The sequence below is a fragment of the Littorina saxatilis genome, linkage group LG6, assembly GCF_037325665.1.
Source record: "Littorina saxatilis isolate snail1 linkage group LG6, US_GU_Lsax_2.0, whole genome shotgun sequence".
NCBI lineage: Eukaryota > Metazoa > Mollusca > Gastropoda > Littorinimorpha > Littorinidae > Littorina > Littorina saxatilis.
In genome coordinates this window covers 55,898,800-55,919,277 of record NC_090250.1, presented here as the reverse complement: position 1 = coordinate 55,919,277, position 20,478 = coordinate 55,898,800, and the positions used below count along the sequence as shown (strand labels likewise).

The following is a 20,478-nucleotide window of genomic DNA, read 5'->3' as shown; positions in this document are numbered from 1 at the left end:
GTTTTAGTGTGTGTGTGTTTTAGTGTGTGTGTGTTTTAGTGTGTGTGTGTGTTTTGTGTGTGTGTGTGTGTGTGTGTGTGTGTTTTAGTGTGTGTGTGTGTGTGTGTCCTCACATCTCTCTCTCCTCTCTCATGCGACTTTGCCCCCCTCCCTCCTCCTTACCCACTCCCCTCAGCATTTCTCTGCCTTTTACGGCTCTTTTATCTCCCTTGCATATTTTCTTAATTGATGAAAGGATATAATTTTGTTTTGCACCCAGATAATTATGGCCTATTTTACGTTCTCAGTTTTCTGTTTCGCTTGAGCAACGGTAGGGATGCATAGAAAGTGAAGGCTTTATTGCACGTGTTATTCGTTGAAACGTCTTGTTTCACTGCTTCCAATAACTGCCTGCACATTTATGCACCAAAGTAAACACTTTTCTCCCTAGCCATATTATTTCCAATGCACAAATTTTGTTTCTTCGAATTGGTTAATTGCCATTAATTATTGCTTCTGTTCAAAGGCCGAATGGATCGAACGGCTTCACCATCGGACACCTGTTTACGGCGTTAGCCTGGCATCTTTGAATTTTATGGCCCCGTAAACGAACCACTGTGACAGCGTCAAAACAAGTGACGGAAACATCCATTGAGAATGCCAGAAAAGGGACACAACCCACAGCCCGCATCATCGCTCTTCAACCTGCACGTGCGGGTAGCAGACGACACTCGGGCTGACGGACTGAAAGTACGAAACTAATGTCACGGGTCTTAGAGCAGTAAAAGAGTATAAAAAACATCTTTCTTGCTGAAAAGCCGATGACACTTTTGAATAAAAATAAAAAGTTGAAAAGAGCATGCTCACATCTATGGAGTTTTCTGTTCTGCAGTTATCATGTTCCGCGTCGCAATGAAATAGACTCTTGCGCGACTGAAGCAGACGACATACCTTCGCGCATGCGCCGCCCAGGCTTTCCGGCTGACGACTGCACGTGCGTGTTTGTGCGTGACACGTGTATGACATGTGCAACTTGAAGTGGAATTCCTTAACACTGCTGACTTTTCCCTTCCTAAGCCTCCCACCTCCCTTCCCACCCACCCCACCAACTCCTTCCCTCACTACAGCTATTCCCCGAAAACGGAAACTGAATTTATAACTGTATTTATTTATAAATGTAACTATGTCTTTATTTATTCATCGATTTATTCATGTTTTCATTCTCTTCTTCTTCTCCTTCTTCTTTTTTTCACTCATTCGTCTATTTGTTTTTGTCAAGATTTATTCATCTATTAATGTATGTCTTTATTTATCAATTTTGTTTTACTATCTCAGTGTTTCTTTTTCTCCCCTCCCGCCAGCCCCTGCCCCTCTCTCTCCCTCTCTCTCTCTCTCTCTCTCTCTCTCTCTCTCTCTCTCTCTCTCTCTCTCTCTCTCTCTCTCTCCCTCTCTCACCCCCCGAGAGAGAACGTATGTGTGTGTGTGTGTGTGTGTATGTTTGACAATTTTATGTTAGTATTGATGCTTTTACTATGTGTGATGTTACAATGCTCGGTATTACTGTGTATGATAAGTACTAGAGAGAGAGAGAGAGAGAGAGAGAGAGAGAGAGAGAGAGAGAGAGAGAGAGAGAGAGAGAGAGTGTGTGTGTATGTGTGTGTGTGTGTGTGTGTGTGTGTGTGTGTGTGTGTGTGTGTGTGTATGTGTGTGTGTGTGTGTGTGTGTGTGTGTGCTGTCATTGTCTTTGTCTAAAGGGCTTTTAAAACTGATGACAATTTATTTTTCAGAGCGTCAAAGCGTCTCACCCCTTCTCTGTCTCTGCGTTCATTGATTTGTTTGTGGTTTGTTTGCGTGTTTGTGGTTTGTTTGTGGTTTGTTTGCGTGTTTGTTTCTGTTTTGAAAGGCTTCTGTTTACTTTACAATGAGGTTACATTATTTTGTTCTCGGATCGCGTTAGCCACGAAACATGTTATTTTACCGGTAACAATGTCTAAATATAGGGCCTACTGAAAAATAAATCGGCAAGTTGTCATCATACATACCGGTTTTCTTATATTTGTTTACGTTTCTGTCTTGATAATGTCATGTTGTCTGAAGGATAGCAACCTAGCACTTTGAAACAAACCGACATTCAATTGTCTTGTTGTTTCCTGTGCAACGGTTTGTTGTTGTTTTGTTTCTTGCTGCCACAATGTAAAACCTCACATTTATAAAACCTCACTTTTATAAAACCTCACATTTATAAAACCTCACATTTATAAAACCTCACATTTATAAAACCTCACATTTATAAAACCTCACTTTTATAAAACCTCACATTTATAAAACCTCACATTTATAAAACCTCACATTTATAAAACCTCACATTTATAAAACCTCACATTTATAAAACCTCACTTTTATAAAACCTCACATTTATAAAACCTCACTTTTATAAAACCTCACATTTATAAAACCTCACATTTATAAAACCTCACTTTTATAAAACCTCACATTTATAAAACCTCACATTTATAAAACCTCACATTTATAAAACCTCACATTTATAAAACCTCACTTTTATAAAACCTCACATTTATAAAACCTCACATTTATAAAACCTCACTTTTATAAAACCTCACATTTATAAAACCTCACATTTATAAAACCTCACATTTATAAAACCTCACATTTATAAAACCTCACTTTTATAAAACCTCACATTTATAAAACCTCACATTTATAAAACCTCACATTTATAAAACCTCACATTTATAAAACCTCACATTTATAAAACCTCACATTTATAAAACCTCACATTTATAAAACCTCACATTTATAAAACCTCACATTTATAAAACCTCACCAAATTTGGGAAAATATGGTCTTAAAAGGGAAATAGTTTTAAAATGAATGTAAATGTACAGAGGTATTGAACAGGAAATGCGGAATGTACAGAGGTATTGAACAGGAAATGCAGAATGTACAGAGGTATTGAACAGGAAATGCGGAATGTACAGAGGTATTGAACAGGAAATGCGGAATGTACAGAGGTATTGAACAGGAAATGCGGAATGTACAGAGGTATTGAACAGGAAATGCGGAATGTACAGAGGTATTGAACAGGAAATGCGGAATAAAGCTGTAAAAAGAGTGGAAGACTTTTTATTTTTATTTTTTAGAGCGGGATTCTCACGTACTCTTGGTTTAATCCTTTTTTGTCTAAGCATGAATAAAAAAAAAAAAAGGAATCATTTACGGGTGCTGAAGTGCTAGAAAATATGAATAAGAAAGCAAAAAGCTGAAAACGTAAAGTGGTGTTTTCGAAATAGATGCATTGCAACGACAGGTGGTTGCAGATGTCAGGCTTTACTGACATAACTTTTCATTCAGTGTATAATAGCGAACAGCAAAAACAAACGACCTGAGAGGTTCACTGGCTTTTTCCTTGCTTATTCATTCTCTCTCTCTCTCTCTCTCTCTCTCTCTCTCTCTCTCTCTCTCTCTCTCTCTCTCTCTCTCTCTTTCTCTCTCTCTCTCTCTCCCTCTCTCCCTCCCTATCTCCCTCCCTATCTCTTACTCGCTAACACCATAAATATTATATATGTATTCTTAAACGGATTTTTGTTTTGATGTACAATTTTCATTCAATTTTCCTTTCATGTTTGCTTGCTCTTCATTTAAACTGTACAATAGCCGCCATTTATATGTAATTTTCTAACTGTAAACACCACTATAAGCATTATGCTTGTTGTTGTTTACTCAATATGCGTTTTTTGTAAATAATGCACAAATGAATAAAACAGTTTAAACCAAAGATATGCCTTTTCCGAAACTTTGTTTCGTGACGCTTCAAGATTTTTATAATGAAATTAGAAACTACCGGCAAGAATATACCACGTGAGTAGAAGAACATTAGTGACTGAGCGTGAGAGCGATAAATAAAAAGACAAAAACATACTTTGTCAATGTGCCTGAAGAAGACCCTGGGGTGGAATCGTCGCCATTATCTATTTATTTCGTCTTCGTTCACACGTGAGTACAATATTTTAGTGTGTCTTTTTACATACCAACGTGAGTTAAAATGTTTGAAGAAGGCGACAGTTTGGCTTCCTCAAATAAATGTTCCAGAGTGGCATACATGGTGAAGAAACATGCGTGTTTCCGGTAACAAATTGACGTTTTCAAGACTGATTAGAATAAAAAAGGTTTTCATTTGTTGGAATCAGCAGCAGCGCAGGTTAATGAATACATTTGCAAATGGCGTATGTTAAATGTTGGGTAGATCTGTGATAATCTTGTCCGATGGTCGGAACATTGGGTAGATCTGTGATAATCTTGTCCGATGGTCGGAACATTGAAAAAGAAGAAAGCTATTTTCTATTTTTATGTTTTTCATTCCTCTAGTATTGCGTGAATGAAAAAGAATCAGTTACAGAAAATAGATTCTGCAAAACCAATGTATTTTCAGGAATAAATTGTTTTTAATTTGTATAGACAATTTTGCGGAAAGGTAAAGGATGAAGAAAACGAAGAAAAAAGTGTAACTGCGCCCTCTTGTCTTGTGATTGTCCATACCATGCCAAGCAAGTATACACCAACACATTGATGGAGTAAAACTATATACAACTAGTGTGAATCTTAAACGAATGAGGCAGAGCGCTATTCAAAGATGTGACTAGTGAAGTAAGCGCTCTCAAGGCATGCATGTGTATAATAGAGTAAGTGAAGTAAGCGCTCTCAAGGCATGCATGTGTATAATAGAGTAAGTGAGAGTAACGCGGAACCAGTGTCATGGCACCTGAGAGAATAACAAGCATGGAAATGAACAAGCGACTTTCATTCTCAACTGGTATGTTAAAGTCTTACAGGGATGAAGAAGTTTTCAAAACGGTTTTAAGTGTGACCAGGACATTCTACTGATATATAATATGTACAGGTTGATATAAGAAAAGTTTCGGAAGTTTCGCAAAGAACAAGAACAAGACAAAACGTGTACGGGTAGATTGAACTCGGCAGCCCGGTAAAGCAATCAATCTAGGAGAGCGAACACTCTGATATAAAAACAAGCTGAAGTCGGATGTGCTGGGCCTGACTTGTCAGGCGCGTAACGGCAGCACAACGCATCTACGCTCACATACTGAGCGAACGACGAAGAACAAGACAAAACGTGTTAATTTCATAGTCAGGTAGAGCGGAATGAGTCTGCTTTCCAAACATGATAAAATACATACACACATGAAAAAAAAAATGAAATAACAGGCGAAATGATGCAGAAATAATTGGACGAATGAATGAAAAAACGAAAGAAGGTAGGAAAGAAAGAATGAATTAAAGAAAGAAAGAGAGAAACAAAAAAAAAAAATAAAGAAAGAAGACAAATTGAAAATAATAGGAACGTTAGAGAAAGAGTAAGAGAAAAGAGAGAGAGAGAGAGAGAGAGAGAGCTCGAGAGAGCGAGAGAGAGAGAGAGAAAGAGAGGGAGAGAGAAAGAGAGAGGGAGAGAGAGAGAGAGAGAGGGAGAGAGAGAGAGAGAGAGAGAGAGGGAGAGAGAGAGAGAGAGAGAGAGAGAAAGAGAGAGAGAGAGAGAGAATAAGAATAAGAGAAAGACAAAGAAAAGAGAGAGAGAAAAAGACTGAGTAGGAGTAAGAAAACTAGTAAGAGAGATAGAGAAAGAAAAAGAAAAAGTAAGAGAGAGAGAGAGAGAGAGAGAGAGAGAGAGAGAGAGAGAGAGAGAGAGAGAGAGAGAGAGAGAGAGAGAGAGAGAGAAATAGAGACTGAAAGAAAGAGAGAAAGAGAAATAGAGAAAGAGAGAGAGAGAGAGAGAGAGAGAGAGAGAGAGAGAGAGAGAGAAATAGAGAGAGAGAGAGAGAGAGAGAGAGAGAGATAGAGACAGAGAAGAGAAAAACAATGACAAAGACAAAACAATATACGGAAAATAAGTAAACAACAAAACAAGAAATAAGAAATAAAAGTCACACAAGCAATCTTTTTTTCAAGTATACACCAGGCGTATTTTTCAGAAATGACACTGACCACACCGTTCTACATCTATCCCGTTATCTCGTTCTTAAAGCAAGCCGCGCAAACAAAGTGAAAATCTGTTAATAAGTAAAGTGTTTTCTGCGCACCCTGGAGAGATTAAGTCACAGCGGTGGTCAAATTATTTATACCATAAGGGTTCTTGCAATGAATATGTCTCCCCCCACCTCCCTCCCTCCCTATCTTCTGCTTTCTCTTTCTTTTGCAAAATATACCAGAAATCATTTCTCTCCTCCAGTCCGTTCTCTTTTTTCGATGAAATGTGTATGACGGCACTCATCCATAAGATATGACCGCCAAAAGAGCTGACAAAAGACGTCAGCCCAGGCCGCTCTTCCCTTAGAGCCCTGCCAATACAATAACCAATTACTGTATAAGTAAGAGAAGAAGAGATAATAAGTGGGAATATTTCATAAATGGCATTGTGACAGTGTTAACAAAAGAGTGGTGTTTTCTTACCTGGTGCGGCATTTGGGGGTGGTGATACAGCCCGTAGGACGACATCACGGAGCAGGGTTTGCACGTCGCTGTCGGCAGGCTGATGATGATGATGATTAAACTTGCATAGGCCCTGGTCGGGGTACGGAAGTCTGGGCCGGCCACTCGTGCCACCCTCTTTACAACGGCTCACTCTCACCTTTTCACACAGCGGACAGGCTGGCCAACGGACTGGCTTTCTTTCCTACTATAGCGCTGCCTTGGCCGTATTGCAAACAGCCCACGACTTCGTAAATAATGCGTGAGAACACTGGGTTGCGGACTTTAAGGCCACATGAATAATAACGTCAGGAAGCCGAGATGCAACCACCCGGGGTGGATCCTGATTGGTCCGGGTGCCAGCCTACCCTGATTCAGCCTCTACCTGACTTTCCGGCCAACTCCGAAAACAGGTAAACAATACAACCGCCCGTCGCTGGTAATAACCCCACCCCTGAATCTTACCTCAGTCACCTTCGCGGGCGGGTAGCTGTCCGAACGCAGCCACCGCCAGGTATGAGCGAAAGGGGGCGGAGCTTGGGGAGCAGCCACACCTGTTAGCACGGGGAGGCGGAGGCGGCAAGTCGTGAGAGTGGCGGTGCCAGGTAAAGGCAGGTAGAGTCCCCCCCGTGTTTTATGGGGCTGTCCTGCAGAGAGGCGACTGTGCGTTGTCTGTGATGTTCAACATTGGCACAGCTAAGTTTCAATATTATGGGGGTTGGCGACGAAAAAGGTGCAGATACAGGTAATGTCCCCCATCCGTTACGTCATTTCATCGCGCTATTGTCTGCGAGGATTCATGACGAACGAAAATGAACGTTTGAGCTTTGTGACGAAACACACAGTTTTTCGAGGTCTTCGGTTCTAAGAGGCGACCTGTGAGCTTTGCAGACATATTTTGAAACTGGAAGAATTAATGGCAAAGGAAAGCATGCTGCAGCCGCCGACATTTTCCCCTTTTCCGCTTACGATAGAAAAAGGAGTTTGTTGTTGTTGTTGTTGTTGTTGTTTGTTGTTGTTGTTGTTGTTGTTGTTGTTGAAACAATAGATATGTTATGTAACAATTCATTCAGTTAGTATTTAAAGAAAGTGTGAGGAATACGGGGTGAACGGTCTGTAATACATTCAAGACAAAAACAAGTCAAAAGTACGGCTGACGATTTTTATTTTTCAGAAATGACTGAACATTATACAATAAAGAAATGCAAAAAGGGAGTCAACCAAACCGATGCGCAAATCTAACAAAAGGAAAAAAAGTTAAGGAACATAAACGTAAGAAAACAAAACAAAACGGAACAAAATAAATCAAACAAAACAAAACAAAACATCTCGTGTTCAGAAACAGACGTTTTATAATCTGACAAGCGCAGCACACCTGTAATACTGTTTTTGAAAAAAAAAGGAAACAGTTCTTTTTCTTCTTGCGTTCGCCGTCACACCATCAGTTTAGTCTGCGAGACGAATGACGTCGTGGCTTCCAGGTCTTGTCTGCTCCCATAGAGTTTGGTGCGGAGAGGGACTGATGCTGGCCACACTTTGTCTCTGATTGGTTTGAGTTGGGGTCATGTCATTGAGACATGTTCTGGAGTCTGGTCTTCCAAATCACAGGGACAGGTTGGTGATGGGGTCAGCTTCAGCTAAGGAAACAGTTAAAATAAAATAAAAAATCAACATCAATTGTATCCCTTGTTACGTAGCTCTTCTGGGAGAAGAAAGTGTGAAATAAGGCAAAGCAAGTACAGTCTTACCACAAACTCTACAAATCGCAGACTACTCAAGAATTCTTTCTGTAAAATCAAACAACTCACACATTTCACCGTTCACAAATCTTTTTGATAGTGTCCTAGCTTTTGTATCTTTTTTTGATAATAGTTAATCCCTCTCGCAAAGGCGTCTTATTCCGTACTAATTTATTCATGCACTTTTAACTCAGTTTTGATGCTATTGTTTCATCAGTCTGGAGCATTTAGACGCACCGTTAAAGTACACCAGTTTAAAATTGTACATGTGATAATCCGTCGAGCCAGGGCTCTGAGATACATTTCATGCGGGTTATCCAATTTCAGTCTGGGACATTTTGGTATCACTGCACCATATCTTACAATGGTATATTTCTTCATTTAGTCAGCGGCACCTGAGGGCAATTAAACAGACTCGAAAGCGCAAAGTAAACTGATTGTCTTTTGATGTTTAGTTGTTTGTGTTGTATTTAATTTTTTTATAATTCTTCATTTATTGAGCTGTGTTTCTTTTTATCAGTCTCTTCAACAAAAAGCTTCCAGTTATTGCCCGCATCTACACCACCCTAGTGTGCGGCTCTTTTCATGTGTCGACGGGCTAGGTATGCAAATATTTAAATGTGTGAGAAATGCACACACACACACAATAGTAAAGTAAATTATAGCTGTCATTTCTTCGCTGAAGCCTCAAATTACTTGTTCAAAGTCCACTTCACGACGCTGGCTGCATGAAGCTTTGGCGCTGAGTTTTCGGGACATAGACTTCACGACGCTGGCTGCATGAAGCTTTGGCACTGAGTTTTCGGGACAGAGATTTCACGACGCTGGCTGCATGAAGCTTTGGCACTGAGTTTTCGGGACAGAGATTTCACGACGCTGGCTGCATGAAGCTTTGGCACTGAGTTTTCGGGACAGAGATTTCACGACGCTGGCTGCATGAAGCTTTGGCACTGAGTTTTCGGGACATAGACTTCACGACGCTGACTGCATGAAGCTTTGGCGCTGACTTTTCGGGACAGAGACTTCGTGAAGTTGACTTCGGGCTGAACCAAGGAAGGCCTAGGTTAATTGTGACGAGACCAAGCGAACAGCTGCACGTCTTCAATCAATCAATGAGTCTTATATCGCGCATATTCCGTGGGTACAGTTCTAGGCGCTCTGCAGATGAAATGAGAGATGAAATTTTATACGGCCAGTAGATTGCAGCCATTTCGGCGCATATTTACCTTTCACGGCCTATTATTCCAAGTCACACGGGTATAGGTAGACAATTATTAACTGTGCCTAAGCAATTTTGCCAGGAAAGACCCTTTTGTCAATCGTGGGACTTTAACGTGCACACCCAATGTAGTGTACACGGGGGGAGGTTCTGACACCGAAGAGAGTCTGCACACAAAGTTGACTCTGTGAAATAAATTTCCGCCGAACCTGGGATCGAACTAGCGCTGACAGCGGCCAACTGAATACAAATCCAGCGCGCTACCAATTGAGCTACATCCCCGCCCCAACGTCTTCAATGTTTGTGAACGATGGTCAAAGACAGGCAGCTCTGTGGAGCTTAAGCACACACAAAATGTTTTTTCTAAGCATTTAGTTATCTTGTTTGCTCTTTTATTTAAATTTTTCGGTTACTTTAAAAAAGATACGTGATATATAAAGTAATTTGCTTGGTGAAATAATTATAGGGAGGTTCTGAAGGCGTATACTGAAGAGGGGAAATACATTTTCACTTTGGTAAAAGATGAGTGGTTATCTACTTTCCGTTAAAATAACAGTTTTCTGTTACCGAAAAGAAGATTATTAAAACTTGATAAAATGTAAAAACAACAACACATAACTGAAACACTTTTATATATATCAAAAAGAGCACGTTTATATATAAGTGTTTTACCTGTTGCACTCCTTTTAATTTAACAACACTATTTATGAAAATTGTAAATTCCTGAATCAACTTTAGTTTAAAACCGGCAACGGCACACACAAGAATCGATTCATGTTTTCCTTCTAAAAAACATTCTTTCTTTGATTGGCTACCTCAGCTCCTATTTCCGATCCTTTTCAGCAAAGAAGTATAACGGTTTTTCATTGTGACGCTCGCACTTGCAAAAGAATAGCAAAACAATAGAAGCGCGTTACTTCAGGTGTTCGGAATTAAGAATTAAAGAAGAGTAACGAAAATGTCCCATTGTGTGGTACCAAAACGCAACAAGCTTCGTAATCTGTTTGACAACAAAGTTAAGTTTCCTTTCACGATTACTGGCATTGATCACAAACAGAGCAGTAGTCATACGCTTTGAAGTTTGAACGCCACAATGACATGCACAGACACACCATCAAAACAATTTCCCTCCAGTTTGGTGTTTGCTGCCACGTGCTTGTTTCGTGGTATGGACTGAGACTGCAGCCAGGGGACATAACTCTTTTGACAGGGACAACTCTTTCTTCCTGTGATGTCGAATCGGTTGAAATATGCCCCCTAACATTGTAAAAAGCAGGATTCGCAATTACCTGCTTGCTTGGAATTTGAAACCTTTTTGTTTTTGTACTGGTCCGTTTCTCTTCCCTGTTTTATTGGTGTGCCGGTAAATAATGGAAACGTTGGTAGCGACCTTACCACGTGATGCCTCGACCTTACCACGTGATGCCTCGTCTTCCAGCCGGACTACACAACAACCAAAAATAAAAGAAAGAAGAAACAAACAAACACACAAATGAAGAACCAAACAAGTCGCGTAACGCGAATTTACAACATTTAGTCAATCTGTCGAACTAACCGAATGAAATTGAACGCACTGCATTTTTTTTTCTCACCATGACAACATAGCATCGTCGACTGACTAAACGGCCATTTTCATTGCAAAGGAATTGACGTATAACTTGCGAACTTCTTCTTCTTCTGCGTTTATGGGCTGAAACTCCCACGTACGCTTGTGGTTTTTTCTCGCACGAATGGGTTTTTACGTGTATAGCCGTTTTTACCCCCCATTTAGGCAGCCGTACACCGCTTTCGGGCAAGCATGCTTGGTATCTTCCTGGTTCTATAACCCACCAAACTCTGACATGGATTACAGGATCGTTTCCGTGTGCACGTGGGCTTGTGCTTGCGTGTCCACACGAAGGGGGATAAGGCACTAGCAGGTCTGCACATAAGTTGACATGGGTCCAGGGAGATCGGAAACATCTCCACTCAACCCACCAGGCGCAGCCAGGATTCGAACACTCAACCTTGCCAACACAATACACTCAACCTTGCCAACACAATACACTCAACCTTGCCAACACAATACACTCAACCTTGCCAACACAATACACTCAACCTTGCCAACACAATACACTCAACCTTGCCAACACAATACACTCAACCTTGCCAACACAATACACTCAACCTTGCCAACACAATACACTCAACCTTGCCAACACAATACACTCAACCTTGCCAACAGAATACACTCAACCTTGCCAACAGAATACACTCAACCTTGCCAACACAATACACTCAACCTTGCCAACACAATACACTCAACCTTGCCAACACAATACACTCAACCTTGCCAACACAATACACTCAACCTTGCCAACACAATACACTCAACCTTGCCAACACAATACACTCAACCTTGCCAACACAATACACTCAACCTTGCCAACACAATACACTCAACCTTGCCAACACAATACACTCAACCTTGCCAACACAATACACTCAACCTTGCCAACACAATACACTCAACCTTGCCAACACAATACACTCAACCTTGCCAACACAATACACTCAACCTTGCCAACACAATACACTCAACCTTGCCAACACAATACACTCAACCTTGCCAACACAATACACTCAACCTTGCCAACACAATACACTCAACCTTGCCAACACAATACACTCAACCTTGCCAACACAATACACTCAACCTTGCCAACACAATACACTCAACCTTGCCAACAGAATACACTCAACCTTGCCAACAGAATACACTCAACCTTGCCAACACAATACACTCAACCTTGCCAACACAATACACTCAACCTTGCCAACACAATACACTCACACTGATCAAGACAGACAGACAGACAGACAGACAGTGAGTAATGACCGTCCAGAGTGGTTCCAATAAATTCTATTTTTGATACGATTGACTGTAAATCACTTGGCAAGAAACAGTCTCTGGTGTCGTTTGATTGGTAGCAATTACTGTGACTCTTTGAAGACTGGACCAATCAACTCATTCTGAACTTTTCTGCAAAAAAAATCTTCCTTCTCCGCCCCCCCTCCCCCCAACGAACACAGGAACCCATCACTTTCCCAACCCCGCCCCCCTCCCCCACCTTTCCGGTCCTGCCCACTCTCTTCTCGGACAGTGTTCTAAACTTTCTGCCTCACCTGTGTCGGTGACGAGAGTAACGTTTCCAGCCGACTGACTCGAGTCACACCTGAGTGAGCGCGACATATGTCCGTGGCGAGACGGGCGCGTGCTCTTAATCAAGTGTTCGCGAGCCGGGAGGATTCGTATCGCTTGATTAAATTGTCGCCATCGTCCCAGGGGGGTCCCTCTGCTTTTCCTCCCCTCTCTTCGTGTTTCCTCCCGTTGCCATTAGAAACGGCGAGGAGGTGAGTAAGCTAGGATGCCGAGTTACCTGTCGGCAGGGAGTGTAAGAAAGTGACGTTCACCTGTATCGTTGTCGATGGAGTTTGCTTTGTTTAAAGTCTTTTTTACACTCAGTCAAGTAATGACTGAATGTATTAACGAGGGCGGAGTGTGAGGTTTGTCTCCCTAGGTATGTGTGTGTGTGTGTGTGTCTGTCTGTCTGTCTGTGTGTGCATGTGCGTGTGTGTGTGTGTATGTTAGTGTGTGTGTGTGTGTGTGTGTGTGTGTGTGTGTGTGTGTGTGTGTGTGCGTCTGTATGTATGCATGTGTGTGCAGAGCATATGTCAAAACCTAACAGACGGATGTTTATACAATTGGTCAACTCATTGTTGAAAGCATATGTTTGGGTGCTTTTCTCTGATTTTGCATAGCCCTATTTTATGACGTCATCTTTTCCCGTTTGCAAAAGTTGAGGCTGCACTGTCACGGAGAGAGTGAGTGAAAGAGAGAGAAGAGAGAGAGAGAGAGAGAGACAGAGAGAGAGAGAGAGAGAGACAGAGAGAGAGAGAGAGAGAGAGACAGACAGACAGACAGACAGAGACAGAGAGACAGAGAGAGAGAGAGGGGAGGGGGGTGTGAAGATGAGAAGAGATAAGAGCAGCACAGAACAAGAAAGAGAGAATGGAATAAGAAACAATAAGAAGGAGAGAAAACAAGTTCCCAAAAGGCAAAAGGGGGAGATAAGAAGCGAGACGTAAAACATCAGAACCGAAAAAACAAGCTCTGACTTTGTCCTCAAAAGGTCTCCCAGTGCTCTCCCTTTCCCGTTAGTCGTCTCAGGCCTGCACCTTTCTTGTAGCGTCGCAAGACAGACGGAAGAAATGTCTTTTTTACTGCCTCCGATCAAGCTGTGTGCACTCACCCGTGCTAAACCTCTCAGACACGGGTGGTTGGCTTTGGAGAGTCAGAAACCATTTGCCATCATTGCTGCCGCCCTCATCCGCTAAGAAAAAAGAGTCCTAGTATGAGAACAGGAAACAAAATGGCTGATTTCATCAAAGATAGCTTGGAGTTCAAAGCCAGCATTTTATTGATGAACCTCCAATTAATCCTTCGCTCCCCCCCTCCCCCCCCCCCCCCCTGCCTTCCTTTCCCCTACCCCATTTGTGATGTTCACCATCTCTACCCTTTCGTATTGTGGAGTAAGTTGAGTACGTTGTCTATTATTGTTCAAAGATGTGTCGATACTATAGTAATCAGTCGCTGTACAGATACAATCATTTCTATCTGGCCACCGCCCCCCCCCCCACTCCTTCATATCCCCTTCCCCGTCCCTTATGAGCTATGTGCGAGCATGTGTGTGTTCTCGTGTATGTGTGCGTGTGTGTGTTTGTGAGAGTGTGGGCGAGTGTGCGTGCGTGCGTGCGTGTGTGTGAGAGTGTGTGCGAGTGTGCGTGCGTGCGTGCGTGCGTGTGTGTGTGTGTGTGTGTGTGTGTGTGTGTGCGAGTGTGCGTGCGTGCGTGCGTGCGTGCGTGTGTGTGTGTGTGTGTGTGTGCGTGTGCGTGTGTGTATTTGTGTAAGTGACGCCAATATTTAATGCAAGTAGTGTACCCCACAATGCAAAGCGAAAGGAAACACAACCACAGATGAAACCATTCAAGGGAGGTAAAGTCATTTTTTCAGTAGAGTTAACGCCCTCTTTGCCGAAACAAACAGTGCACCCTTCTTATCTGGGTCATAATCCCAAACGGATGAGTGAAAGTGAATGTCAGTTGGGGGCCATTTGGGAAGAAAAGAAGAAGTTTGCCCGCTTCTGTCCGCGCTTTGTTGGCATTATTCTGAAATTGTTTCTCCGTTTGTAACTCCTGTCGAACAACAGATGGTTGACAAGCCGAGGTACAAAATCAAAAAAAAAATGATTGCAGGCTGCTTGCAAAATGTACTGCAATCTACGCATGAGATTACACGTTGGGTTGTTTGATGATCAGTTTGTAAACAAGAAGTCATACTGGACGATATAATTAAGTGCAGTCTTCATCGTTCGGGGTCAGTCAAGCGTGACCCCAAAGGGTGACGCCTCCCCCCTCATAGTTGACTGTTGTGACAGTCGAACAGAGATCTGCAACAAAGCGGGGCACAGTGACTTGTTTGTGTTTGTTGTTTGACAGGAAGGATTGTCGCACTGTCGTCTGACAGGAGGGAAACACAGAATGGGAGGGGAGAGGGGTGGGACTTTGGCATAGTCCCCACTGTCGTCTGTCAGGAGGGAAACACAGAATGGGAAGGGAGAGGGGTGGGACTTTGGCATAGTCCCCACTGTCGTCTGACAGGAGGGAAACACAGAATGGGAGGGGAGAGGGGTGGGACTTTGGCATAGTCCCCACGAGGTCAGTGCTGTTTTGCTTGCAGTCCAGGGTTAACCCAGGTGACCGTCGGACAGAGAGTAGACAATGTTGGGAAATAACTCTGTCGGGTCTGTATGGGTTGTGAAAGAGTGAATGCCCTTGATTCTAGTCAGTCAAATAATCCACACTAGTGCAGCTCTTGTCCACGTGTGTCAGACACACCCCTCGCTAGTGATTGGCCCGTGTGTCAGACACACCCCTCGCTAGTGATTGGCCCGTGGATTGTTTGTCTCTTTAAAAGCAAGGGTATTAACTCTGTTTCTACCTAAATAACCCCGACAGAGTTATTTTCGAAACTTGTCTATTACTTGAAGAACAACCCACCCAGTAACCAACCAGCCAAGCAACCAATCAGCAGTAAGGGACACACCGGTGGTTCGGGAACTGCTTAATGTCCTGAACGATGCACAGACAGAGAGAGAGAGACAGAGACAGAGAGACAGAGACAGAGACAGAGAGACAGAGAGAGAGAGAGAGACAGAGACAGAGAGACAGAGAAACAGAGAGCGAGAATCCCTCCTGAGCCTGACCCTATAAAACCTCTTCGTCCCGTCCCGTCGATACTCCAGGCATTCATTTTTCAGCATCCCTTTTTCCTATAAAATTCCCGCCATAAATGATGTGTGTAAAACTAACGTGCCCAATTATTCAAAACGAACAGTGACAGAAAAATATGCATGAACAGAGAGCAAAAAAACCCCAAAACTCAGCCTGCTTGCTCGTAAGTATATAACCGGAATATTATTTATTGCAGCCTGATCCGAGCTTTATTTTCATTTGGTGTGATATTATGAAACGATTATCATCTGCGCGAAAAACCCCACATGATTTGGAGTTTCTCGCACTAAAGGTGTGTTATAAAGCTCGGATTGACTCGACTGATGGCGCCCCCCGCTTTCACAGTCCGAAGGGAGACTGTAAACAGAAGAATAAATAAATGAAAAGAACCGAAAAAAAAGACAAAGAAAGAGTATTAAGGGAGGGTCCTTCGTATTTAATTACGTCGATAAGGTGACAGACATTGTCCAGATCACTGGCGTTTTACAGTCTGCAAAGTTAATGATTTTTTGTTAACGTCAATAAAACCGTTATGGTTATGTGTGACCGCAGTCTGAAAGAGGACCAGTAGAGAGACAGGAGCTTTACAGTCTGCAAAGAGGGCCAACGTTAACAATGTCCTGAACTTATAAATTAATCCCTGCGCCTTGAGTCCGTGGTTGAGATATGTGCACGATATAAATTGCATATTATATTAACAGTCTGCAAAGAGGGCCAACGTTAACAGTCTGCAAAGAGGGACAGAGTTAACAGTCTGCAAAGAGGGCCAGAGTTAAAAGTCTGCAAAGAGGGCCAGAGTTAAAAGTATGCAAAGATGGACAGAGTTAACAGTCTGCAAAGAGGAACAGAGTTAACAGTCTGCAAAGAGGACCAGAGTTAACAGTATGTAAAGAGGGCCAGAGTTAACAGTCTGCATAGAGGGCCAGAGTTAACAGTCTGCAAAGAGGGCCAGAGTTAACAGTCAGCAAAAAGGGCCAGAGTTAACAGTCTGCAAAGAGGGACAGAGTTAACAGTCTGCAAAGAGGGACAGAGTTAACAGTCTGCAAAGAGGGCCAGAGTTAACAGTCTGCAAAGAGGAACAGAGTTAACAGTCTGCAAAGAGGGCCAGAGTTAACAGTCTGCAAAAAGGGCCAGAGTTAACAGTCTGCAAAGAGGGACAGAGTTAACAGTCTGCAAAGAGGGCCCCAGTTAATAGTCTGCAAAGAGGACCAGAGTTAACATTATGCAAAGAGGGACAGAGGTAACAGTCTGCAAAGAGGGACTGAGTTAACAGTCTGTAAAGAGAGACAGAGTTAAAAGTCTGCAAAGAGGGCCAGAGTTAACAGTCTGCAAAGAGGGCCAGAGTTAACAGTCTGCAAAGAGAGACAGAGTTAACAGTCTGCAAAGAGGGCCAGAGTTAAAAGTCTGCAAAGAGGAACAGAGTTAACAGTCTGCAAAGAGGACCAGAGTTAACATTATGTAAAGAGGACCAGAGTTAACATTATGCAAAGAGGGACAGAGGTAACAGTCTGCAAAGAGGGCCAGAGTTAACAGTCTGCAAAGAGAGACAGAGTTAACAGTCTGCAAAGAGGGACAGAGTTAACAGTCTGCAAAGAGGGTCAGAGTTAACAGTCTGCAAAGAGGGACAGAGTTAACAGTCTGCAAAGAGGGACTGGGTGGCCGAGTGGTAACGCACTTGCGCTCGGAAGCGAGAGGTTGCGAGTTCGACCCTGGGTCAGGGCGTTAGCAATTTTCTCCCCCCTTTCCTAACCTAGGTGGTGGGTTCAAGTGCGAGTCTTTCGGATGAGACGAAAAACCGAGGTCCCTTCGTGTACACTACATTGGGGTGTTCACGTTAAAGATCCCACGATTGACAAAAGGGTCTTTCCTGGCAAAATTGTATAGGCATAGATAAAAATGTCCACCAAAATACCCGTGTGACTTGGAATAATAGGCCGTGAAAAGTAGGATATGCGCCGAAATGGCTGCGATCTGCTGGTCGATGTGAATGCGTGATGTATTGTGTAAAAAATTCCATCTCACACGGCATAAATAAATCCCTGCGCCTTGAATATGTGCTTCCTCCTCCCCCCTTCCCCCCCTCCCCCTGTATTTTTATTATTTATTTTCATACAAAGCCGGGTTTTCCCGTGTAACATGCCCCTAATGGCTTTGCCATGAGGACGTAAAACTTACATTTTCTCTGAATATGTGCGCGATATAAATTGCATTAAAAAAAAATAAAAAAATAAAAAAAAATTCCTTGCGCTTAGAACTGTACCCACGGAATACGCGCGATATAAGCCTCATATTGATTGATTGATTGAAGAGGGCCAGAGTTAACAGTCTGCAAAGAGGGCCAGAGTTAACAGTCTGCAAAGAGGGCCAGAGTTAACAGTCTGCAAAGAGGGACAGAGTTAACAGTCTGCAAAGAGGGCCAGAGTTAACAGTCTGCAAAGAACAGTAATGTTGTTCGTTGTTTCAAGCTGTAAAAAAAACAAAAAAACAAGTCGCGTAAGGCGAAAATACAACATTTAGTCAAGTAGCTGTCGAACTCACAGAATGAAACTGAACGCAATGCAACGCAGCAAGACCGTATACTCGTAGCATCGTCAGTCCACCGCTCACGGCATAGGCAGTGAAATTGACAAGAAGAGCGGGGTAGTAGTTGCGCTGGGAAGGATAGCACGCTTTTCTGTACCTCTCTTCGTTTTAACTTTCTGAGCGATTTTAATCCAAACATATCATATCTATATGTTTTTGGAATCAGGAACCGACAAGGAATAAGATGAAAGTGTTTTTAAATTGATTTGGAATATTTAATTTTGATAATAATTTTTATATATTTAATTTTCAGAGCTTGTTTTTAATCCGAATATAACATATTTATATGTTTTTGGAATCAGCAAATGATGGAGAATAAGATGAACGTAAATTTGGATCGTTTTATAAAAAACATATTTTTTTTTACAATTTTCAGATTTTTAATGACCAAAGTCATTAGTTAATTTTTAAGCCACCACGCTAAAATGCAATACCGAAGTCCGGTCTTCGTCGAACATTACCCGACCAAAATTTCAACCAATTTGGTTGAAAAATGAGGGCGTGACAGTGCCGCCTCAACTTTCACGAAAAGCCGGATATGACGTCATCAAAGACATTTATCAAAAAAATGAAAAAAACGTCTGAGGATATCATACCCAGGAACTCTCATGTCAAATTTCATAAAGATCGGTCCAGTAGTTTAGTCTGAATCGCTCTACACACACACACACACAGACAGACAGACACACACACACACACACACACGCACATACACCACGACCCTCGTCTCGATTCCCCCCTCTACGTTAAAACATTTAGTCAAAACTTGACTACATGTAAAAAGAGCTGGTTTATTGTCCCATAATAAATACGCACATTTATGAACTTGTATGGCACTTTACAGGGCTCCCCACAACGCCCGTCCTACAGGGCTCCCCACAACGCCCGTCCTACAGGTCTCCCCACAACGCCCGTCCTACAGGGCTCTCCACAACGCCCGTCCTACAGGGCTCTCCACAACGCCCGTCCTACAGGGCTCTCCACAACGCCCGTCCTACAGGGCTCTCCACAACGCCCGTCCTACAGGGCTCCCCACAACGCCCGTCCTACAGGGCTCTCCACAACGCCCGTCCTACAGGGCTCTCCACAACGCCCGTCCTACACGGCTCCCCACAACGCCCGTCCTACAGGGCTCCCCACAACGCCCGTCCTACAGGGCTCTCCACAACGCCCGTCCTACAGGGCTCTCCACAACGCCCGTCCTACAGGGCTCTCCACAACGCCCGTCCTACACGGCTCCCCACAACGCCCGTCCTACAGGGCTCTCCACAACGCCCGTCCTACAGGGCTCCCCACAACGCCCGTCCTACAGGGCTCCCCACAACGCCCGTCCTACACGGCTCCCCACAACGCCCGTCCTACAGGGCTCTCCACAACGCCCGTCCTACAGGGCTCTCCACAACGCCCGTCCTACACGGCTCCCCACAACGCCCGTCCTACAGGGCTCTCCACAACGCCCGTCCTACAGGGCTCTCCACAACGCCCGTCCTACAGGGCTCCCCACAACGCCCGTCCTACAGGGCTCTCCACAACGCCCGTCCAACAGGGCTCCCCACAACGCCCGTCCTACAGGGCTCTCCACAACGCCCGTCCAACAGGGCTCCCCACAACGCCCGTCCTACAGGGCTCTCCACAACGCCCGTCCTACAGGGCTCTCCACAACGCCCGTCCTACAGGGCTCTCCACAACGCCCGTCCTACAGGGCTCCCCACAACGCCCGTCCTACAGGGCTCCCCACAACGCCCGTCCTACAGGGCTCTCCACAACGCCCGTCCTACAGGGCTCCCCACAACGCCCGTCCTACAGGGCTCTCCACAACGCCCGTCCTACAGGGCTCCCCACAACGCCCGTCCTACAGGGCTCTCCACAACGCCCGTCCTACAGGGTCACGGTGTCATAGAATATTTCGGAACCAGGATAAATCGGAACCGGTTCCGACAAATCCTAGGATATTTCGGAACCATTCCCATTTATCCTGCATCTGGCGGCAGGATATTTCGGAACCACCTTCATCCCTGTTGACCCGAACCCTAACCCTATTTGATCATGTTCTTCGGTTCCTTTTTATATTTAGTCAAGTTTTGACTAAATATTTTAACATCGAGGGGGAATCGAAACGAGGGTCGT

The 20,478-nt window shown here is 43.6% G+C and overlaps 1 protein-coding gene across 1 annotated transcript; it reads left to right on the top strand.

The window, feature by feature from the left end:
• The first annotated feature begins 636 nt into the window (after nt 1-636).
• LOC138968058 (mucin-1-like) lies at nt 637-20,251 on the top strand. The gene is made up of 2 exons (XM_070340622.1): nt 637-729; nt 19,196-20,251. The coding sequence occupies exons 1-2, from the start codon at nt 637-639 to the stop codon at nt 20,249-20,251; spliced, it is 1,149 nt and encodes a 382-aa protein (XP_070196723.1).
• The last annotated feature ends 227 nt before the right edge of the window (nt 20,252-20,478 follow it).